At 47.6% G+C, this 23,590-nt stretch overlaps 1 protein-coding gene across 4 annotated transcripts in view; it reads left to right on the top strand.

Annotated features, from left to right (window-relative positions):
* The window catches only part of DMAP1 (DNA methyltransferase 1 associated protein 1), a 39,063-nt gene that overhangs the window by 11,943 nt on the left and 3,530 nt on the right, over positions 1-23,590 (top strand). For 2 of the 4 annotated variants that reach the window (XM_026853746.1, XM_026853747.1), the window contains exons 7-9: positions 1,989-2,060; positions 14,164-14,236; positions 16,061-16,344. In XM_026853746.1, the coding sequence (XP_026709547.1) occupies positions 1,989-2,060; positions 14,164-14,236; positions 16,061-16,344 (429 nt within the window). Of the gene's footprint in view, positions 1-1,988; positions 2,061-14,163; positions 14,237-16,060; positions 19,875-21,334; positions 21,752-23,590 lie in introns of those variants that run through there. The other 2 variants (XM_026853749.1, XM_026853748.1) reach the window with 2 other exon arrangements.

Here is a 23,590-nt window from a genome sequence, read left to right as displayed (position 1 = left end):
CACCCCCCAATGTAATTAATATATCATCACTGGGCACCTTGCGCATTGAATTCACTTGAGGGTTGATCTGGTAAAGCTCAACCATGGCTGGCATATATCCCCCTAAAGAAAGCAGCCTGTCAGTGGTGGTAATGAAAAAGGGTGATGATGGAGAATGGGGCTGGAAGGATGCTGAGGATGCCAAGGTGAGGGAGTCCAGCCCTAAATATTGCCTGTTGGCTGGTGCCTGCCTGCAGGCATTTACTGGATAGGCACGCCAGGGTGGGCAGAGAAGCAGTTTCTGTTGTTGCACTAGCATCATTTCAACCATGACAGAGTCCATTAGGAGTCAATTACCAACTATAGCCGGGAAATGTTAAGAAAAAAATTGCATTTTAACTAAGAATTTGAATCGGGAGCTGCATCAGCATCATTTCAACAAAGGAAAATCATTTACCAAAGAGTCAATTGAGGTTGAAGCGTTTACAGCATGTACAGGCACACAAGGCAAAAGAACCCATTTAATTGCTTATGCTCTGAGTGCAGTCAGAGTTGTCTCGGCTAAGCCAACAATGCTGATTTACCCTTGCTGCTTGTGTCGGGGTGTTCAGCAAGAGGCTGGGGGGCAAAGTTCGGGGAGTCTGAAAGCCAGCCTTCATCCAAAGGAAGCAGAGAGGATTGGATTTTGATTGCAGCTGCCTTTGTCTCTAATAATCCAAGCAGGGAGGCTACATCCTACCAAAGATCAAAGTGATCCCTACAAGTTCATAAGCCCTATTGGTAGTTAGAGAATACTTTTTCCACTGCGGTCATGTTTAGAAATCTTTCCAGGGGTCTCTTTTTATTGGACTGACCACAGATAACTGAAAAAAATCTAAATGCCTGACCACGCAGAGCAGTTTGCAAGGTGCCACCTCAAGACCAAGACATAGGGATAGCTGATGGAGATGTGAGAGTCATTGGTAGGGAACTTGAGGAATTGAGTCACTGTCCTTCAGCATCTCTTATGATCTTGGGGCAGCCCTGGTTGTCTCAGCCCTGACTGGAGCAAACAAAGAGCAAGCTGCAGAGCCTCTGCAGAGGAATGTGGGAGCAGCGAGGCAAACTCTGCCTCCAAAGAAATTGGGAGATTTGAGGTGACTCTTCCTTTTGGAAAAGTGCAATTGAGCATGCATTTTCAGAGATTGTGACTATTCTTAGATTGCATCAGGAGTATCGCTGGCCTGTTGAGGGGACCCCACACCATTCAGTGCACAGGGCCCTGCAGGTAGTCTGGTTTAATCTTTTAAAAGTTTGCTCACTTTGTGCTTTTCTAAGTAGTGCAGATTTTTAAGGGATTGCATTATTTTGTTTTCCATTTTGTTAAATGCAGCTAAATGCTCCACTGTCTAGAAGCAGCAACATTAGAAGTTTGCTGCCTTGTATTGCTATGCTTAAAAATGTGAAGTGGGGAAGAAAGGGAACTGTCTAACGAGTGGACAAATGGTAAAACGTGTACGAACAGCAGGCCTCCCTGGAGGGGTGCAGTCCTTACATCCTCATTAGTGGGCTCATGTCTGTACAGATCAGAGGTTTCTCAGCTCATTCCTTAGAGGTCTTGCAGTCAAAAGCCAAGATTTAGGGAAGTCCTGGGCTGTTTTGATCAGTGAAATGGGCCCAAGTTAGATAAGGATGATATTGTGCAAATATGCATATATTAGTATAAAGAGTCCCATTTGGGGTTATGCTTGTGTGGATGGGTGTAAGGCTCTGTGTAAAGCAGTGCATTTAAACCAACCAAACAAAAATGTTTGAGCTTTCTAAAGATACCTTGGAGTATTTTTCTCAGTGAATTGCTTGGGATTTTCCCACTGAATTCTGTTGCTTGGGATTTCCCTCTTGCCTCAGCTTTGACATGTGGCCGTGGCAGGTGGTTCTCTGTCATAGGAAACAGTGTTTCCCCTTCAGATAGTCTCTATATGAAATCTTGTGTTTCCTCAATCAACACATCCTGTTTCAATCTCTTTCAGGCTGTTCCTGAGACTGCTGGCATCAAGTTTCCTGACTTCAAATCTGCAGGTGTCACGCTGCGAAGCCAGAGGGTAGGCTGTTGTCCTGGTCCCTTGGGCCCTCTGTTAATGTCTTTCAGTCTGCCTGTCTGTCTCCTCATCTGTTCTCCTTTTATAGCTAAAGAAAGTCAAGTTCTTGCCTCTAAAATAAGCAAGGAATTTCATAAATGTGGAGACTCAGAAACCTGGAATGCTGGCTCTGTGGAAGCCAGCTCATTGCCTTGCATGGGCACCTGAACTTGCTGGTGTTTGTTACTGGTGTGCCTGCTCTGCTGTGACGCATGTGACAGACCCAGACAGTTCTGTCTAGTCCAAACAGAGCTTGCAGCCAAGCATAATAGGCCTCATATAGCACGTGTGTTCATAGATGAGAGGTGCTTTTAAGAGCTGAATAGTCAGGTTGTGTCTTGAAAAAAAGAGACACATAAATGCATATCATTTCTACCCTTCCTGTTTCATTATCTTCAGAAAATATTTTTGGGAAAATCATCTTTGTTCATTCTGTTGCACAGATATCCCTGAGAAAATAACTTTCTTGCTGTTTTACCAGCAAGACTTGACGCCTGTCTCTTAGGGGGACAGTTTTTGGGTTACTGAGTAAGTTAAACCTGCCTGGCTGATTGAATGTTTTTAGATGAGTTTTGATAGCAAAATCTAGTTTGTCCAGTACAAGTGCTTTTTTAATTTCTTAGCCAAATAAAATAATCCTTAGCTGCTTTATTGTAGCAAAGGTGGAGAAGTAGATTCCTTGCCCGGCACCCTCACTTGGCATAGTAATTTTCTAGGTTACTTTTAAAGACTGTTTTGTGGGATGTTCTTTTGATGTCAGGACAGTTTCAGATCTTGCTGGGAACACCCTGGGGCTGTTAATAGAAATGTGTTTGGGCTCATCTGCTTTGATGTTTGGGGGTGTGTGCACATTAGAGATGATATGCTGCAGTAAGGTTACTGCTAGGGGATCCCTTTACTGTGCAGGTGCCACCATCTGCAGGCTACCTGTCTGAGTGAGGGGCTTGAGGAAGTCACAGGCAAGTGACAGGCAAGACTGCAGTGCATGTGTTGAGATTTATGGAGATGTGGCAGATGTGTTCTCCGCCACTAAGATAAATAGAGTAATTTATGGAGATTGATTTGGATTTTGAAAACTAATAAGTGATGGTTGATTTTTATTTTTTTTTTTCTATTTTTTTACCCCTTCTGGAAGTGAAGCTGAGCAGTAACTTATCAGTGATGGAACCATCTGGCAAAGCCAGCAGCCTTTTTGTGTGCCAATACAAATCCCAGCCTTTGTGAAAATGGGTGCTACATGCTTCTCCCTGTTCTCTTTAATGCTCACAAAGTGCGGTGAAAAGCTGTGGCATGGCAGTCTGATTCAGCAACTTTCAGCCTGCAGCATCCAAGCTCCTGGGATGACCCAGACCAGCTTTCTATGCTCTGCTTGAAATTTTTAAGGAGATAAATGCTATTATTAGAAATACTAGTGGTGTGCGAATTGAAAAAGATTGCAAATCACTGATCTAGGTGAAAAAACAACACTTTGTCACTGGGAAATGTGAAACCTGTCTCCAACCATGCAAAATGAATTCATTTGTGGCTTTTAGTCAGTCACCTGGTTTCCTTATTCAAGTCTTCCCTGTTTTTAAAACAGAAGCTAATAGACTCACTTGCTTCACATATGGGTGATGGAGAGAATTAATTACATGAAGTCAGTACAGGCCTTTTGAACTGGTAAGAGATGCTGAAGTGCTAAGTGGTAGAGAGTTGACAGTCCATGCTAATCCGAACTATTTTACTTGTGGGATTTATGTGGCAAACCCTCTACACACCAGTGGTGTGGAATTGATAAGGGTGGGAGCCATCTAGGACTCAGTGAGGAATTGGGATGCTGTACTGGAAACTCATACTCTTGACAACATCCAGCGTAAAATGTTTTGCCCTGAGCGCATTGGAAAATGATTTCTAAAGGCTTTTGACATCCTGCAGTAAATTCTTTCGCCTGAGGACCTAAAGGGTTCCTCACCTAAAGGCTTCTATTGTCCTCCTTTATTTTGTACTTTGCTACCATGCTTTACGCCTTCATAGTTAGGCGAAGCTGAATTTTGCACTGAGATCGGGGACTCAACCTCTGTCACATGTGAAAAATGTACCATATCATCCCCAGGATAATAGCACTTACTCTTTGATTAGAGATATTCTTTTTTTTTCTCCCCTGAGGATTTACAATTAGTCTGAAAACTTGAGTTAAAATTAATTTATAGAAATAAGTCCTTGAAGAAAAAGTTAGCAATCTGTATTCAACTTAATTTGTTCCCAGTAGTTTTTATGACAATAGGCCTGGCGTTTCAAATTCCCCCTGTTGTTAAAGCTTACAAAATCTTATGCACAGGCTGAATTTGAAGACTTTTTTTTTTTTCCCCCCCTAGGATTAATGGTCACTTATGACCATTATTCTTCATAACTGAAAGTTTCTCCTTCAGCAGACGCTGAAGAGTAATCTTCTTCAGTGAGTTTGACAAGCTGCCTTCTATCACAATGGCTTTCAGTCTCCCATTGTTCTCCATGGGACTGTGGCCACAGGCAAAGAAGGCCACAGCCCCCGTGCCCTTGCTCTGCATGGGATTTCCCCTCTGCCTCCTGACAGCACAGACTGCAAGTTTCTTTAAGGCAGTAGGAAGCTAGGCATTATGAAAAGCTTCATCTTAATTCAAGGCAGTGTATTGCCTTGGTGCCACTGAGAACAGGAGGCAGTAGCAGATGTTTTGGAAGGGGGTAAGCCTTTCATGAGTTTCTTGAAAGAGAATTTTAGACCTTTGCCTTTGCTGTTAGTGAAACAGTCTTATGAAAATAACACCAGAAATGTGTTATTAATCCTAAGTGTTACTTCTGGAAAACTTCCTGTTATGCCAGGTCTGCTCAGCTGGGAGGGCAGACAGACAAAGAGCCAGAGGAGATGAGAGATGAGTAGGGAATTTGTACAGGGAAAGGACAGGAAGAGACTAAAGGGAAAGCAGGGAGCTATGAGGAAGGAAAGCTTTGCTGAGGATCTGCCTGAAGGAGAGGAAAATGGGAGCTGTTGAACTTGAATCTTTTCCAGAGCCCAGACAAACCAGCAATAACCACATGTTTGTCATCTAAGCATCATGTTGCTTCTGTAGGGCAGAGCTGTTTGTTTTGAATTCATTGCAGTGTTTCTGTACCATGTCATGTTCAACTTTCTTCTAAGTTTAACCTTTTTCTTTGACTTCATTGTGTTCAGAGTACTTGACTTCGGCGTACTTAACATCTCTTCAGTGTGTTTTAAGTTGCTCATCTTCTCTCTCAGCATTATCTGCAAATTTTAAGTTATGATTTTGTTAATGCTGTTGAATTGTTGCAGCAGTGCTTTTAAGAAGGAAGGTCATGGATGGAAAAGGGTGGATGTTTGTCCCCACGCTTGCATGTTGGGGTAGAAGTCTGTGTCCTTGCTCTGTTGTCATGGGTTTGGAAACAAAGGAACTGGAAGAGAATTGATTAAGTGATGTCTCATCTGGAAACAAAACAAAACTCCAGGATGAAAAGGAATTTGTAGAGACCTCAGTCTGCAGAAATGACTGAGGGATGCTCCAGCTTATTCGTTCAAAGCTGACCACCTCCCCTCAGAAAAGGCTTCCAGCCAGCAGCCTGACTCCATCTGCTAACAGGGATCTTGTAGACAATTTGCCAGTCAGACCAATTAAAAAAGTAGAGGAAGGAAAATTACAAGTACAGCTTTAAGTACCCATTGATTCAAATATTCACAGTCACCAGCTTTTAAATATTTACTAGCCTACTGAGCATTTTTTTAGCACTGATTAATGAGTAAGAATTTACTGTGGTTGTGGGGTGAATGCATGTGTGTGAGTTTCTCTTCCATTTTTATTTTTTTTCTTGGAGCTTACTACAGCTTTCAAGGTGAATGATATTTCTCAAGGAAGATGGGTTTGTATGTGTGTGTTTAGACATGTTTATTCTCCATATTTGATCTGACCCACAATTAAATGGCCAAGCACGCTGCCTGTTTACTCTGCATCGGGGGCTGTTGGCTCTGTTCTTTCCCTGTCATTAATGCAAACCCAGACCTCATTGGCCGTGAACATGTAAAACATCTGTCTGTCCTCCTGTAATCAATACTGTCCCTTCAGAGGTTCAGTGTTTGAAGCAGTTCCATAAAATATCAGTTATTTTTATTTGGATTTGATAAATTTAATTACTTGGAGCAATTAATAATTTATTTGTTTTGTATTGATTGTACTCCAAGGCATCCTGGCATCAATCTGATGGAGATCAGCACACCCTTATTAGGTAGGAAACTTTATGATTCCAGATCTGAACATCCCGTGGATTAGTTAGCTGAGATGTGCTTGTTGCTTCTGCTAGCAATTTTTCATTAGCAAAGTTGTGTGTTTTGCACTCTACAAGAGAGTGGATGAGAGTAATTTCCATGGGGAGCCTGGGAGAGGTGTGGAAGGAAAGTAGTAGTCTCATTTCTGTGAATAAAAGTTATGAACAAATGATGCAGGCTGGATCGAATTAATGTTGTGGCATTGCCATCTATTTGTTGTATTACATGCCCTTTAATTAGGGCCAAGAGAGTGCTGTTGCATTTCCTAATCAAACTCCTGCCTGTAGAGAATGAAATAAGATGAAAATATTGGAGTGTTTATTTTTAAAGAGAACAGCAAAGGATACAGAATCTTGAATGAACTAGAGAAGGTGAATCCAACACTTCTCTTCCTCAGTTCTCATTCTTAGCTAAACTGAAAGGCAGTTATTGTTAAATTGCTGAAATAAAATGCACCCATCATCTTTCTTGTGGAGCTCTTTGGTGTGGGAGAGCATCTGGACCAAAGCCTTAGTAGGCTCTGCAGTATAAAGAGGGCAGTCTGGGTACAGTAATGGGGTCTTTCAGAATAAGTTGCAGTTCTGGAAAGGACACTGTGTTGCTGCTTCTGTTGAATTGTCAGGTACCAAACAGTGTCTTTGCAGTACAAGGCCTTGGCGACCTTTGTCTGCCAGTCCTGGACCAAGTTGAGAAGTTTATATTACCTTTGTGTGCCCATAGGGACACAGTCTTAGATGTCATTCATCAGGCAATCTGATTGTATGTAACTTGTGCAGAACACCATATATATTACTTTCCTCTTTCATTAGCATAACCAATATAACAATCGGAGTGTAATTAGTCACTGTGGTTTTTTGTATTTGTGTAAGTGTAGTTTCAGTTAAATTATTTAAGAGAAAGGCCAACATCAATTCAAGACTAGATGAATGTTTTGCTACAGTTTCTTGGATTTGTGTCTGAGCTAGAGTTTTATGTAATGTTCTTGTACTATGTGAAACTATCCTTAGAGTTCCCCCTCCTGTGGCCTATCTTAGGGCCTTTCCAGTGATCATAGCACACTTTTCTATGCTCTTGATTTGTCTGTCAGATGCAGCTCAGAAGCTGCAGCCGTTTCCGTTTCTCGCAGCCACCTCTACAGGTCTCATCTTGATTTCTGCATCTGTAGTGAGAGGCAAGGCTAGAACTATACGGGAATCTTCAGATCCTAAAGTAAAATACTATATTGTCATACTGGTAACGTGCTTTTAACATAAAGCACCCTCCACTAAAAATGACCTGTTCAGTTTGTTCTTCTGCACCATGTATTTTACTGTTTTTTCCCTCCACAAACACTTCCTATAGTCCGTTTGCATTTGTTTTACAGGCTTGCACTTTGCTTAAAGCAAACTGTATTTAAGGGCAAGGAAATCTCAGGATTGGTAAGTGGGAGATAATACTTTGCTTGCCAGAAGATGACCATCTTCTAGATGACAGGCAGTCCTGGCAAGGTGTGAATTCTTGTCTTCTCAGGTGTCTTGTTTCTTGTCACAACCTGCATGTCAAACTGGGAGAAAGCTGACTCTTTCTAGGTTATCAGGCATCATTTGTGTGGATTCCAAGTCATTCTTGTTTTTAGGCCACTTGTACTGGGTCAAAGCAATCTGTAACCCCTTCCTAGGGTGGAAAGGGTGGGAGAGTATAAAAATCTTAAAGACCTTATTACCTGCACTGGTGAAAACCTATCAGGCTAAGACATTGATGCTCCAGGACCTTTGGTTTCTTTAGCAAGTATCTCTTAACTTTACCCCTTGAATTGGTGCTGTAGATGCATAACAAGGCATTAATGTTTATAGGATCAGTGAGCGGCTACTTTACCATATGCCTGTGTTGTGCTCCTTCATGATCTCTTGGCGTCCATCATCCTTGACAAAGCTTTTACTAGGTGTATTCCTCTAACAAGTAAAACGGGTCTAATTTACTAGGGGGATTCAAGTGCAGAATTTATATTATTTATTACTTTGGTAATTTGTGGGGTATGTCTAACTTCAGTCCAAAAACCCCTGAAATAACCATTTACATAAGTTAATATAGAAATATTTTCTTAAAAGATTGGTTTATTTAGCATTAAGCCTCATTGTTGGAGCAAGCTGATGGTCATGTGCCATCCCCGAGTGACTGCTGTGTGTTTAATGTGTTACATAGCATAGTAGAGATGGCATAGTGGTGTGACTCTTATTTTTATCTGTCCTAAATCTTCCTGACTGATCAGCAGGCACTGATGTAAAACATGGGCTTCATGGCTGTAAGCTGGGGCAGGGGGGAAGCATGTATGTTCACTGAAGCAGAGAATACCTCTGCAGTTTCAAACTTTTCTAACTTTTGCATATATCCACTGCAATTGCCCATCTGCCTTCCATTGTAGCACTTCAGTTCTGAGCAGTTAAGCACTTCAGATTTTCAGAAATGTGCACGTTCGCATCTGAAATTGAATTTCTCTGTTGGGGATTTTTAAATTCCAGAGCTCTAAGGCTAAAGTACTTAATATGGTTCTTTCCTTCCTTGCGTCTTAAAACTGTGCAGGAGTGGAGGCTCTCTGCTCCTGCAGAGTGGAGCCACGCAGACAGGGAAAGGTTGACCTTCTTTCCCCATCTTAAGCCAGAAAATGCAAAAACATTATTCATCTGAAACTTTAGCACTCCTTCCCGGAAACCCACTAAGCAATTCAGTGCTCTAAAGATATCCATGAAGAAAGTGCCTAATGAGAAAGTTTTTGTGCTGCTAAAATCCATGCAGAAGGTGGTTTTCAATGTCAGTGGGCTATAATAATGCTGAGCAACAATACTGGTGCATAAAACCACAGTTTATAGCTGTACAGACACAGGTTGGATGTGTTGAGTTTTTAGGATTAATGGTTTAGGACAGTCATATTGTTTAGGATTGGGGAAGGTTGGGTTTAAGGAAAAGGTTGTCTCAAAATGGAATTAAAATGAAGTGCAGCATCAGGGAGGGTACATGTGAAATATTCAAATAACCTCTGATTAATTTTAAGATCATTGTATTTTGGCAATAGACCAAACGAAAGGTTTTAGCACAAAAGTGGGATTTTTTCCTGGAAGTTGTGAGCATCAGAAATGGAGTGTTTATGAAGAAAGTGATAAATTGAGAGCAGGACATTTAAGATGACCGTGGAGATATAATCACATGTGGGACCTAGCTGAATCTGTCTTTAGATCCTGCAGACCTCTTCTGTTCCTAGTGCAGATCCCCATGACAGTCTCTACCTGCCAGGTAGTGATGCTGTAAGACATAACAGGGGACTGTGTTACAAGCTCTGCTGTTACTTAGACTTCATTACTCCTCCAAAATATACTCAAATACATTTATAGCTATGCTTAAAAGTATTAGCATAAATCATGAAAACTGAATGGCACACAAAAATAAATGAACCAGTTCTGTTTGGGGAGGCTGTATCTTCAGTTATTTCTTACCGTGTTTGTTCATTTAATGAATTTTCCCAATTAGCAATTAATTTGCAGTATGTCTCCTAGTCATTAGAGTGAATTAGCAAGGTTTTGTTAGCGGAATGGCTCGAACATTAAATAAAAATCCTGTATCATCCAAAAACCTCAAGGGTACTCTGTGGTGAGACCCTCTATGGAAATCAAACTGTGTGGGGCCAGCCCCCCAGTCTCTCAAACCCTGCTGTGAAAGTGAAGTGGATGTTCATTTAAGCTGCATGGCCCAATTCCTGAGCGATGCCCTCGTCCCTCAGGGTAGAGGAGGCTGAGTCGGTACTGGCGTATTCCGTGCCTCTCTGGCCAAGTGTGTGCCAGCAGAGGCTGTGCATCCCAGGATCAGGCAAGGCTCCTCTCTGCAGTGGTAGGCTTTGGTACTGTGGCTTCATGGTGTTGATTCACACAATTTTCTGCAGCTCCTTATTTATTTTTCTCTTGGTACACACAGTTCATGTGTTTAATGCAGGTTGTTTATAGCAAGGACAAAGGATTACAGTCCTTAAATCAAAAGCGACGTTGGTGTAATTATAAGCGCAGACTGGTGTTGCAAAGAGGGCTGTAGGGAGAGGCTGTCAAAGGAGAAGAGCATCCAAAATATAGTAACCTCAAAAATCCTGGCTAATCAGTTTTCTGACGGGAGCAATCTGTTTCCCAGGTATTATTATATGGGGACTTTAAAGATAATAAATAACAATAATAGTCTAGTATAAGGAAGGAAAGAAAAGGGCAAATGCCATTCACCTCGGAAGCTGTGGTTGCTCACTGGAGTTCTCCGAGGAACATAATTTTCCTCAGCCCCTGTGGAGGACTCGATCCATGACAACACCAAGAACATCCCAGGAGCCATGGTGTAAGCAAGAAGATTGCCCTGAGTGGTGTTTCCATTAACACAGAGATATGTCCTGCAGAAACCACAATCCCAGCACACACATCTCAAGACAGAGAGCTGTTCTATGTGCCGTTGGCTGGGACCTGTGGTCCCTGCAGATTGCCCTATTCCTCAGGAGTGATACACTCCTTCCAGCACTCTGGTGCATCTCTGAACATCTGCTTAAGACCAAAACAAAGAAGAGCTTGCTGAAGTAAGTTTGGTCTTGTCAGAGCTGTACCGGGCATGAAGGCTTCTCTCCTGCAACAAGGCAGCCCAGCTAACGGACCCTGGCTAACGGATTATCACCAGCATTTGAGTAATAGACTGCTCATTTAGTTTTAATACATTTTGCATAGAGAGCAATCAGCCTTCATCAGTCTTAGAGATGAATTGGCTTAGCCAGCTAAATTCTAAAGATATTAGTCCGACAGCAGCCACATAAATCATAACATTTTCTTAATGATGGTAAAATTAAAATATACTCTTGCTTTGAGAAACCAATGAAGCCTTCCTGTTTGCAGGCCAGATACTCCTGCCTGAATTAAAAGGAAGCTTAATTGATGTGTTTTTAAACTAAACTCACAGCCCCACTCCTCCTGAGCATCTCTAGTATTCCTTTCTTTGAAGTTAAATTAATTTGTCCTGCCTTTCTCTGCTTCATCCTCTAATCTTCAGGAGTGTCAGTAAAGACCTTGGCTCGGTGTTCATTGACCAGGCTCCTGTGAGACGTGGGCAGGACATACACGTCACAGTTGAAGGCTTTGCCAGGTTAATCGTTTATGTTGCCAGTAGTTCCCTGAACTAGTGGAAACTTCCCAAGAAAAAAAGCTTCTGCTCTTCCTCTAACCAACAAACAAAGACCTCCTGTCTGTCCATCTAGTCAAGCATGAACTTTTCATATTTTTTGTCTTTTGTTCCTGAAGCTGGCTTGAAGTCCAGCATGCTTTTGCCAGCTGGTGTTTAACAGAAGGAAACCCTACTTTTAGCTAGAAAGACCGTGATGTCAGTGTTAGGGGTGGGGATAAAAAGGGACTCTCAGGGCTGTGATAATCATACAAGTATTGTGTGCCCAGAGCTCTCCAATGAGGAGATGCTGGGCTCTGTTAATTCTTTGTGTCCTGCAAGTTAAGGATAGCAGTCTGGCTAGATCAGTCCATACATCCCCCTGCTGAGACAGAGCTGGGTACGTTGCCCATCTTAAACGTTCTATGTGATTCCTCACAGGACAGAATAGTTCTCTGGACCAAGGCCTCTTGCTCTCAGGAATGTCTTTGTGATGCTCCAGGCTAACCGTTCTGTCTCCTGCTAAGCTGTGCTAAGTGACCTTTCCTTCCTTGACGTCTCACTGTTAGCTGCAGCGTGGCACCCACCAAATGAGCAACCATCTCCTGTTTTAGTGCTCAGGGCTGCCTTATCTTAGGGCTCTGCCCTGTCCTGCTGTTTTTCAGCAGAGCCTGTGCAGGTAGTCTGTGCAGCAGAGCTCCTGGGAAAGCCTTTTTTAATAATGTTCTGCTCAAGTTAAGACTCTGGACCAAAAACTTGACTGAAATCCAAATACCTGATACCTCTGGCAGCCTTTCTTCTGCTAAAACAATCATTTTGTGGTCAACTGTAAAGATTCAGTCTCTGAAGTATGAAATTCACTGCTGTGCAGAAACCCCAGCTCTAAACCAAACATCCTCAGGGTAAAAAAAGGACAGAGGTGTCCTCTAGCCCTTACCTGTGCTGTTTGCACAATGGCGGGTTTTCCTTTTTCCTTAGTGCTCCTTTTAGATCCTTTGGATCAGGTTGGTTTCTTAGAATGCCTCCCCTGATAGTCCTCTTAGTCCTTTGCTGTAGTCTTAATTGTGGTGGTAATATCTAGCAAAAGAACTGAGTGCTTCTTAGTGTGTACTGTGAAAGACTCATTCCCCTGGGGTGCTCTGTGGTGTCCGTACTCTGGTTTCTGGGCTGAAATGATACAGAGAAGGCAGGTTTTCCCAGAAGGTCCTGCATTGGGGTTGTGGAGCTGCTGATGGGATGTATTCAGCTATAGCTGCGTTAAGGTTAGCGCTTTTCACCATTTGGGTGTGTGCGATCAGTGCTCTTGCCTTCAAAGGAATTAAGTTCAGATGGTGTCTCTTGTCACTTGTGTGTTTGGGCAGTGAACACTCTGGAAAAGGTGGGCCTAATTTGGGAGACTGACCCTGGGCTGTCTGTTCTGGGAAACTTCAACCTGTGGCTTATGGGAAATAAGGTGACCATGGGACCCTCTGGTGAGCTCACCTTAGGTCAGTTTTGAGATGGAGTAAAGAATGGTTCTTCCTTCAGGTCATTCCCAGCCCAGTGTTGGAGGCTTATGATTGATTTGGCCAAAGCTGAGGCCACTGATCAGTGGTTGGTGTGCAGGATGGCTTCAGGGTGCTCTTCTCATGGCTGTTCAGTGGCCTGCTGGGCAGCTTGTGCTAGTGACAGTGATCCTTGGGTGGAGGTGGGAGCTCCACTTCCCTGGGGTGGATATGGAGGGACAGCCCACAACTGTGTGCCGTAAGGTGTTTTGACACTGTGGTGTTGAGAATCATTTCTTTCCTGGTCTGTCTTTTAGCATTGCTGAGGAAGGCAAGTGCTTTCATTTGTTCTTGGATATATCCACGGGGCTTGGAAACCTGTTCCCTCTGCCATATTGTGCCAGCTGCGTTTGTGCTGCTTGTAATCTAATAAATGCTTGGTCTGAGCAGCTAGCACTCCTGCTAGAGCCCAAATGAATGCAGAGGAAGGACCCTGCTAAGTGTATGCATTCTTCCTCTCCTGGCCAGCTCCGATTCCCTTTCATAGCTCACATCTGATGCTTCCTCTCTCACCTAGCCCCTTAGCTCCGATGTAAATGTGTGTTCACACTTCCGCCAGTCAAGTAACTGTGCTCTCTCTGTCTGTCCCCTTTGTTATAAAGCCTGCTCTGTAAATGAATCCCACAGGTCTGGGGCTCAGCAGGTAAAAGGAGAAGTGAGTCTGTTAGCGCATGAGTCTAATCAGGCCGGCTAAAGCGAATAAAGTAGGGCAGCATTGCACATTAGCCGCTGTGTAAATGAGCCCTTTGATGGGCTGGGCACCGCGGGAGAGGGTTTGAAGCCAAGAAGAACTTTTGTTGTTAATTCAGTGACACATGGAAACTGTAAAACAGCGTGTCTTGCACACACACGAGAGAGAAAATAAAAGCCCTCACGACCGGTCTTTTCAATACCTGCCCTCGGACCTAGTCTGAAAACTTTCAGCCCCTGTCTCCCTCTCTTACCACTTGATTTTCCTTTCTCTCCCTTTCTTTTTTTGTTCCCCCTGCACTATAAAAAGAAAAGCTCTCTTGCCTTTTGAACTAGACGGCTGTGAGTGAGGGCTATCTCTGAGCTGTGTGGCTCTGTTACCTTTGTGTTCCAGATGAAACTGCCAAGCTCGGTGGGACAGAAGAAGATTAAAGCCCTGGAGCAGATGCTGATGGAACTCGGAGTAGGTGAGTAAAGGGGGCACGCGAGAGAGAGAGACACACAGAGCTAGCCTTTGTTCTCGAGATGGGCTATTTTTTCCCCTAGTAATACAGCCAGTTTCTTGAATAACAGTATGTGAATGGTTTTTAAAATATTTTATGTGTTTAAAAAAAAAAAAGAGAGAGAGGGTAAAAGCCAGAACAAGATGCACAGGGTTTTTTTTTTTTTCCTCCCAGTAGAAAAATGTTTTAAAAGAGCCTTTGTTTCTCTCTTGTTTGGGCCTTTTTAACCATCAAGAGAGGCAGCACAGTATTAGGAAGGCAAATCTCAGCCTTGCCGGGAGAGGTACTTCTAAGTGTGTTAGTGACCACAGCACATGCATTGTTCAGGGCTGCCCTGTCTTGCTTTCAAGCTTCGTTTCCTCTTAATTTACTGCTCACGGTGGCAAGTCCAAAATGCGTCTGGGACTGTTCATCCCCCCCTTTATAGGTTGCATGCTGTGTGAAAATCTGGAGCATCTCTGCTGAAAGGCAAGTAAACACACATCCCTCACTCTTGAACTCCAGTGTCTTAGCAGCAGAGAGAAGGGTTCACTTAACATGTACAATACCCGCTCATAGCTAGAGGGAAGAAGAGCAGCCCATGGATAGCTGCTGTCCTCCATGCAGTGGGTACAGATTGCAGGCACTACAGGTCCCAGCGTGCATTGCCCCTTGATTAGACACCTGATGATCCCTTTTCCCCCCACTGCAGTTGGGGGGATTTTTAAAAATAGAAAAGGAAAGATTTGCAAGAGATTAACTGAGCCTGCTTCCAGCACTGCCTTCTGCTAACTCTTGTTAGTTTTTTGGGCCAACTGGTGTATGGCTTGATACATTGTCACCGAGAGTGTGTGCAGTTCTGAAGGCTGCCTGTGGCTGGTGAAAACGACTCAGCTGGGGTGGTTTCCCCTTTCTACTTTAAAATTAAGAGAGCTACCGACTTTGCTTGCTAGGGAAACCTTGGGGAAGGATGTGAGTGCTTCATAGAGCTCACTTTCCATGAGGGTGAGGAGGGTTTTCTGACTCTCCACTCCTGCTTTACAAAACACATGTATCTTGAGGGCTTCCTGGTGCTCCAGCCCTGCTGTGCCTTAAAGTGCAGAAATGCACCTGGGCTTTGTGTGGGTGAAGGCAGTGCTAGCAGGGAGAGGTCACATGGGCAGCCCTGCAGACAGGGCCACTGCTGTGTATCAGGACAAACGCTCAGAGCTTCATCCTTTTCTTCAGAATGTGGAGCTCTTCCTGGCTCCGTGTGTGTGTGATGGGCTGCAGCAGAATGCATGGTGTGGGGAGGTGATCTGCCAGCCCCTGCTACAAGCAGTTTGGGTCTGCATTAAAACATGTCTGTAACACAGCAGCAGAGCAATTCTTTGCCTCAGTCCTACCCTGGGAGGAGCAACAAGAGAGGCAAGGGCACTCAGCTGTCCACCCCGTGTTGGTGAAGGTGTAGGGAACAGCAGGTACTCTTCTGTCCTCTGCAGCAGTGTGTGAGGACCTGTTCCCAAGACTGAGCTCCCTTCATATGACCTGTTGGGTAGCAAGGTTCAGTCATCTGGTCGGATCTGGGTCTTCCATCATCCTTCACTTTTTGAGTCCTGGGCTTTGCAGGTTCACCCTTAGTCCTTGTCCAGAGCCAAAGGACAGTCTGGAAATTCAGGTCTCCAACACTTAGGGATCCCGGTTGCTAATGCTCTGTGTGATGGGAGTGAGGCTCCTGCCATATCGTTGTGGCAGCCAGGATCTTTCCAGGGATCTTGTGTCACAGGGCTGCAGGTCTGGGTGTTTAACAGAACCCCTTTTTCTCCCTAGATCTCAACCCTATGCCCACAGAGGAGATCGTGCAGATGTTCAATGAGCTGCGGAGCGACCTGGTGCTGCTGTATGAGCTGAAGCAAGCCTTTGCCAACTGTGAATACGAGCTGCAGATGTTACGGCACCGCTATGAGGCCTTGGCCAAAGCTGGTAGTATTGGCCCCCTCAGTGTGGAAGGCACTCATCCGGATGGCCAGGCAGGGCTCGGCATCGAGGAGGGCAAGGGAGATGCCAAGGACCAGATCATTGATGTAGTAGGAGCACCACTGACCCCCAACTCGGTGAGAAGGAAGGTTGGGGGGGCAGAACAGGGAGCGCTCAGGTCTCCGACGCAGATGCCCTGACAAGCGCTGGGGATGCTGCCCTGCTCTCCCTCCAGGCGTGCGTGTCCAAGGGAGCACAGCACGCCTGTTCCCCCCAAGTCCCAGTGCTGCTCTCTGGGCTTGTCTCCTGTGCTGGACAGTGTTCTTGGTGCTATAGGTGGGGTCAGCAGGGCTTTCTACATCCTGCATGCAGGCAGATGGCTTGACATGGGTGCCACCGTGGACCAAAGCGGCAAGGCTTTGGGTGATGAGAGCTTGAACTAGGGCAGCAATAGTGATGCTAGTACAGCTGCAGGCCTGAGGCATTTTCATTCTAGACATAGCCTCGTAAGGGCTGCTCAGCAGAGGGAAGTGAGTGGGGAAAGCAGTCCTGAGATGATGAGCCATGACCCTCCTGAGTCCCTGGAGTCAAGCAGTAGCCCTGCCTGGAGCATGAGGCTTGGGAAGGAGAGAGGTGTTTGAAGAGCAAAGGGGTGTATACCCTACTTCCAGTGCTGAGAAAGGAAAGCCAGACCTAGGGGTTCTTCCACTGTGAGCCCTGTGACAATGTCCTGTGCATGTACCTCTGCAGGATGTGAATCACCAGCCTCTTCTCCCTGCCTCTGTGAGGGCAGGCTGCCCAGCCCCTCACCACTGCCTCAGGGCCAAGGGTATGCCTGGGCAGCAGCTGAGTTTGCTTTCCCCTCTGTGCAGTCCCCTGGCACAGCTGAGCTGAACTGCTTGATAAAAGCTGCCCTTCTCCACACAGTGGCATCTCTGACACCTCAGACATACTGCCCCTGGTAGCGGCACAGACCTTTACTTTCTAAAAATATATAATGTATTGCAGGATATTGAGAACACCTTATCTGTCAACGCAGAGGTGACATGTTAATCTGGACTCGAGTAATGTCCTATTTGATTGTGACAATATGGAGTCATAAGGAAGCGTTCTACTGAGACAGGTTCATATTTGCAAAGGAGTCTTCTGAATCTCTTTTTTTTTTTTCCCCTTACTGCATTCAGTCTGAAATCTTACCCCTCCCTCTGGTCTGGAGTGCCCTGGTTTGCAAACTTTTTGGTCTGATTCACAATACCCTTGCTCTCCCTTGAGACTTTGCTTGTTGGGAAGGCAGGAGAGGTGGTGGTCATGGTGGTGGCCATGGCTGCAGCAGGAGGGAGTCCATGTGTGTGTTTCTGACCACGATGTTCCTCTGTACCACCTCCTGGAATTGGAAACAAAGGGGTGGGCCCATGCAGCACAGAGAGGGTTAAACTGACCTGGTCTCTGACATATTTGAAAGAAATATAATCAAGTTAATTCACTGCAAGGCAAATTCAGTACCTAAAGGGCCCCCATGTTAAATACAGCACTGACCTTTACTGGCTGATTACACAAAGACGACACAATTAGATTAGTCCAAGACAAAAGGTCAAGCACATTCACACTGTGACCATTTTATGCTACCTTTTGAGGGGGGAAAAATTACATCCCAGCTTGAGGGGTATCTTGGAGAGGAGGGGAATGGGGCTGCTCTACCACGTTCTTCCTGGCTCAGGCATGTTTGGAGAGTCAGACAGAGCCTGGCACTGTGTTGCCTTGAACGTTTCCTGCAGTTCTGGGCAATGTGACAGTGGGAGAGACCAGCAGCCTGCAGCCCACAACCAACTCTTCCAGGGGTAGGCTGAGCTTAGTGAAGGCCGTGTGTTGGTGATGCTGCCTGCCCTGTCCAGAGCAGGCAGGAGCAGCCCCAGTGCCTCTCACTCAGTGTCATGCCTAAAACTGGCCTCTGGAAGATCAGTGGGCTGGCGTCAGCTCTGGGAAGGGGGGGTGGCTGGGGCAGTTGCTGGCTGTGTGGCTGGTGGGGTGCATGCATGTGTCACCACCCTATTCAGCAATAACCCTGAGATGTCCCAGGCCCTGGTGCAGTGGGGACAGGACATGGTGCTGAGAAAGCAGCCTGCCTCTGCAAGCACAGTGCTTTTCCCCACCTGGGGCCACTTGCAGTGGGAGTAGCAATATTGGTAGCGTGAACAAGCAGCTCTCTGTAGAGCAAGCGCAGCAGTGCTTTGTAGTGGCCTTTCCCTCCCTTGCCTCCTGCAGCCCTGGCCGTGGGCGCTTGCTGGTAACACCTCGCTCTTCCTCTCACCGTGGCCGCTTCTGCGGTTTAACCCTGCCACACCAGCCTTGCACTCCCGAGTTCAAGTATGCTTTGCCACTGAGCTGCCGGGTGGCCCTTGGGGGAATCATTTAATCTCCTGGCTCCAAATTCCTCTGAGTTGGCAAATCCCTTTGTGCTGTCTAGCACTGCCCGTTGGTGGCACTCCACATGTTGGATTAAGCATGGCTTAGTTCAGTTTCTGAACCAGCTGCTCCCCTGAAGCCAGATTTGTTTCCCTGGAGAGAAGTACCATGCTCCAGATGTTGGAGGGAGTGAGTGGCAAAGCCAGGAATAGGACGAGGAGTCGTGACTCCTGAGCGCTGCCTGGCATGCCTGGATTACTTTTCAGGAATTGTAATGGATGAGTGAAGGCACACCAGGGTCTTGAGATACTGGTTGTGGCAACGGCTGGCTGCCAGCACACTTCTTGGCCAGCAGTGGGGATGGGGGACATCTCAGAGGGTGCTTTAGCCCAGGTGAGGCAAGGCATCTGCCTGTCTCAGCAGCGAGACCCATAAGAGCAGCGGGAAGCCCAGCACCGTTTTGCCCTGCTGTGTCCACCACATCCCTCCTCCCTTGGCTGCCTGTCCACCCTCTCCTAGGGGCTGCGGTGCCCATCGCTGACCATTAAAGCCGAGCTGGGATCCCCCCCAGTGCCGTTTGCTGCTGACCCCGGTAGGGACTTTACTCAGGGCCTTCGGGAGGTGAAAGGTGAGCCGAACTCGGAACAAATTAGTTCCAAGCAGAAGTTCAGCCAGTTACTCCAGATTGGATCCTTTGATTTCCGCAACTCAGACTCCACTCAGTGATCTGTAATGAGTGACTCTCAGAAATCCTCACATTGCAGCACTTTGTTCCTGAGCTCACAAGTCAGCCCATTAATGGGTAAAGGAAAGGACCTTGAGTCTAAGAAGTCTCGGGTTCAGAGTCAGAATTATTTGACTTTTAAGCTTCCTTTATCTGAACTCCTGCTGACTTCTTGTTTTCTGAGCCTGTTTGAAAGCTAGAAGTTACATTGTTAAGATCAAACATTCTCTCTTTCCAGATGGAGTTACAATATCTGTCTTTTATATATATATATTTTAATATATATATAGTGTATATATACCAGGGTGTATATATATTCCTCTCTTTTTTTTTTTTAATCGTTCTTTCCATTAAAAGAAACTAGACTTGTAGGCTCTTGTAAATTATAATGTAAAACATTTTTTTTAACCAGACAGTTCCCAATTTTGCCCAAGGCAACTGGAATAGCTGTGCCACAGAAGGCAATAGGAAGGTGATTAATATGAATTTGTGACATATTTGAAAGATGGGTCTTTTGCCATATAAAGATTATCAAACACATGTGCTCTTCCCCATTAATTCCGCAGCCCTCCCAGGAAAGCCACAAAGCCTTTCTCTTTTGTTTCCAGGGTGGGTTTTTGTTTTTTTAAATGTACCTTTCGGTCCCCTTGATTACCATGTATTTGATTTTTATAGGGCATCTGTTCACACTGCTGCGTGGGTTCTCTGGCCCTTTTATTTCCCTGTTAATCGGATCCCGCAAAGGCAGCCGTGCCAGGGCCTCTGACGAAATCTGTGTGTGTGTTGTATTTAACTTTTAGCCGTGCAAATTCCATGCTCTGTTTGCCGTCTGCCCAGTGCCCAGCGGGATCTGGGGGCCGCCTTCCCACCGGGGGAGGCAGCGGGGCCTCCCACCACGCGTACTGCCTCCGGGAGCACACGTCTGTGGGACCGCCAGGGTTGGAGGGGCCGGGATGCGCAGACCTGGCTCATTGCGGAGAGTGGGTCATCCCCTGGGTGCTTGCCAGCCAGGCAGTGGCTCTGCAGGCCTTTGGGGACAGGGGCTGGTGCAGGGCTGGGCTCGGCGGGGTCCTGACCACAGTCACCCTGCCTGTGCAACGCGTGTTCACTGGCCTCTGCTACTGCCTGCAGTGCACTGCCCACAGCAGACCCCATCGCGCACCATGCAGCAGGGACCCCGGGGCTCTGGCACCCCGCGCACAGGGCACCTGGTGGCTCTGGCATGCCTGGGGCACCCCGCACGCAGAGCCTGGCTTTGGGTGCTGACCCCGCCGTGGTCTTGGCTGTAGCATCTGTGCACTGCCTAGCGCAGCCTGGCCACAGTGCAGCAATGGGGCTAGGGTAGTGTTCCCCCTTTGCTGTGAACGGCTCCATCTTTTCTAGGGCCAGATTTGGCCCTGACACCTCATCTGTGAAGGGTGAGGCTCACCAGAGCCCCCCAGCCCTGCCTGCCTGCGTTGGTGCATGCTGACCAGAAAAGTGTTTGTTTTGAGGAGCTGTTGTTCTGTCAGTCTCCTGCTCTGCTCTCGGGCCACTTCATGGCAGGTCTGGATGGTTGAGGAGCATTTCTAGGCTCTGCCCTGTCTGGTGGTCCTTAGGGCTTGTTGCATGCCAGCTTGCTTGGCTGGGGCTCCTGGGGCCACTGGCCTGTTGCAGAGCTTGGTCTCTTTCTCCTGCTCACTCCCAGGCCCTGCACTGCAATAGATGACCATCCCAAAGCTCTGTCTGTGTCAGGAAGGTGACATCCCCTGTGAGGGTGCCATCCCAGCCCCTCATCACTGCTGTATTAGTGATGTCCCTCCCATCATGCAAGGAACTGGCTCTGCCATCAGTGGGCAGGTGGTGGTGTGACCCATCAGGCATGGCCAGGAGTGGCACTGGAGCCTCGTGGCCGGCTCTGGGACAGGCTCTGGCCCAGGCGGGTGTGTTTGCTGTGACCTGAGCACTCCCACCTGTTGACCCTGGTTTTTCTTTTGTCTCCTGTCTCCCTCTTGGAGCAGAGAAAGTGAAGGGAATTGGCCTCCAGCTCCTCCTCTGTCAAGAAGGTGAAGAAGCGGTGAGCCCCCTGCGCCGGGTGAGGAGGAGGTGCAGAGCTTTGTGCAGGGTCAGTGCTGTCCTGCCCCAGAGCCCCCACGGACAGCTGGCTGCCTGCAGCCGTGGGGCAGGACAGGGGCCTTGCTGGGGCAAAAGATACATCTGTGCAAAGAACAGTGGGAGCCATCCCCTGCCCAGCACCACGGCTACAGCCCCATCGGACCTCTGGAGCCGTCTGACCTCTAGACACCTGCAGCAGGTGCTGGAGGGTGGCCCCAGGGCCACGCCAGGCTCTGCTGGGGGCTGCTGCTCTGCCCGGGGCCGTGCATGGCTGCTCTGCGCTGCTAGCGCTAGCTGTGCTTTGTTCTGGTCTTTTTTTTTTTTTTTTTTTTTTTTTTTTATACTGGAGCAGAGTCATCATTAGCCCTGGTGAGCCCACATGGAGCAGGTGATGGTGTGAGCTGTCTCACCTCCACTGCGGGCAGGCTGGCTGTCAGTAGCCATACCTGGTAGCCCTGCCTGCCTCTGCTGCAGCGCTGCAATGGGGGTTGCTGCAGCTCCTGATGCTGTTGGGGCTGCCAGATCCTTCTCCAGACTGCTGCAATGCTGCTTGCAGTGGGCTGGGGAGCTCCCTCCAGCACCCCACAGGCCTGACCCTGGTGTAGCTGCTCTCCTCCAGCAGCTTCTGCGTGCCCCACGCCTGCAAGCGCCACTTCGCCTGGGTGAAGGGGATGCCCCCACCAGGAAACACTTGCGTTTTCCCCAGCACTTGCTGTCAGGCCCAGTTTCTCCTGCTGCACTGCCCAAGGCAGAGGTGGACCCCTCTGGCTTCAGTCTGTGGTGCGAGGGGTCCCTGGTCCCCACGTTATTGCAAAGCCTGGAGGGGCTGAGGTGATGCTGAATCCAGTGATGGGAGCCTGGGTTCGTGCACTTGGGCACAGGTGGCACCGGCTGAATGCCCTGCTCTGGGCTGCTGCCCCGCTGCCCACCCCGTGTCCCCTCCCCGCTGCCTTTCAAGTGTAACTGGCGATTGATCTGCCGTGACAACGTCCTCTGAGTCACATTCTCGCCTGCAGGAGTAAAGGGCAAAGGCCAAGTTCTTAGTTTTCATAGAAAACTAATTAGACGACTCCATCGAAAATAGGTCAATAAAGCTGATCAGGGGCTGCACAGAGGGAGCCATTAAAACCTCCACGACCTTTGCTTGAAGCAAGTGGGCAGGGTCTGCCCCTTCCCTCCAAGAGCTGCCCCCTCCATGCCAGCTGCACAGCAGTGCCCCTGTCACCTGGTGGCACTGGGCAGCTCCCTTGGGCACCTGGACGTGGTGGTGGTTCCTGCGTGGCTGGGCACAGCTCCCACCCATCGTGGTGCTGCGCATGTCCTGGCTTTGCAGCCTAGGGCAGAGCAGGTGCCCTGGGCAGAGCCGCACTGGCTCCAGCCCATAGGGGAGATGCTCCAAGTGCAGTAGCGGCTGTGCGGATACAACGTGCCAGGCTGTAGGGTGGGGTGACAGATGCCAGTGGGATGCGGTGGTGGCTGTCAGTCACCCTGCACTGGGCAGAAGGCTGTGCTGGGGTGCACCCATGGTTGCAGCCATGTTGGGACAGCCTGGTGGCATGTGCGGGGCAGAGCTGTCCTGGGGCATGAGCAAAGGTGAGGTGGTGGGGGAGACTGCTGGGCCCACCTGCGGTGCCTGTGCTGGAGAGCGGAGCAGTGCTCTCTTTCACAGCCAACATTCTACCTTTCTGGGGAGCATGGACATGGTGAGGTGTGTACCCCATGGAGGGCAGCCCTGCTGGTGGGTCACCCTGCTCCTGCATATCCAGGCAGCACAGCCCTGCCTCTGCCCCCCCATACACACTCGCACATGCATGGGCACAGCCTGGGCTCCTTTACCCCCAAACTTTATTCATGTGGCACATTTACAGCAAGGATTGGAATAACTAGACAATGAAAATGCTGGGTTTGCATTATCGGTTGGTTTAACTGGAACACCACACACCATGCAGTCATGTACCGCCAAGTTCAGTGCCTGTATTGCCCTTCTGGCTGCCGTCACCGGCTTCGCTCCAGGCCATGCACGCACGGGCCCGGGGCTGCAGCCTCCCTGCAGGTCAGCACCCGGACGAGGGCTCCATTCAGCAGGGCCCTGGGGCTGGGTGACACCGGGGGGCCGTGCGCCCTCAGCCTGCCCCACGGCTGCCCCCCAACTGCCCTGGCCG

The sequence above is a fragment of the Athene cunicularia genome (assembly GCF_003259725.1).
Source record: "Athene cunicularia isolate RWA chromosome 8 unlocalized genomic scaffold, athCun1 chr8_part1, whole genome shotgun sequence".
Classification (NCBI taxonomy): Eukaryota; Metazoa; Chordata; class Aves; order Strigiformes; family Strigidae; genus Athene; species Athene cunicularia.
The sequence above is the reverse complement of the archived record's forward strand: the minus strand, read 5'-3'. Positions and strand labels throughout refer to the sequence as shown.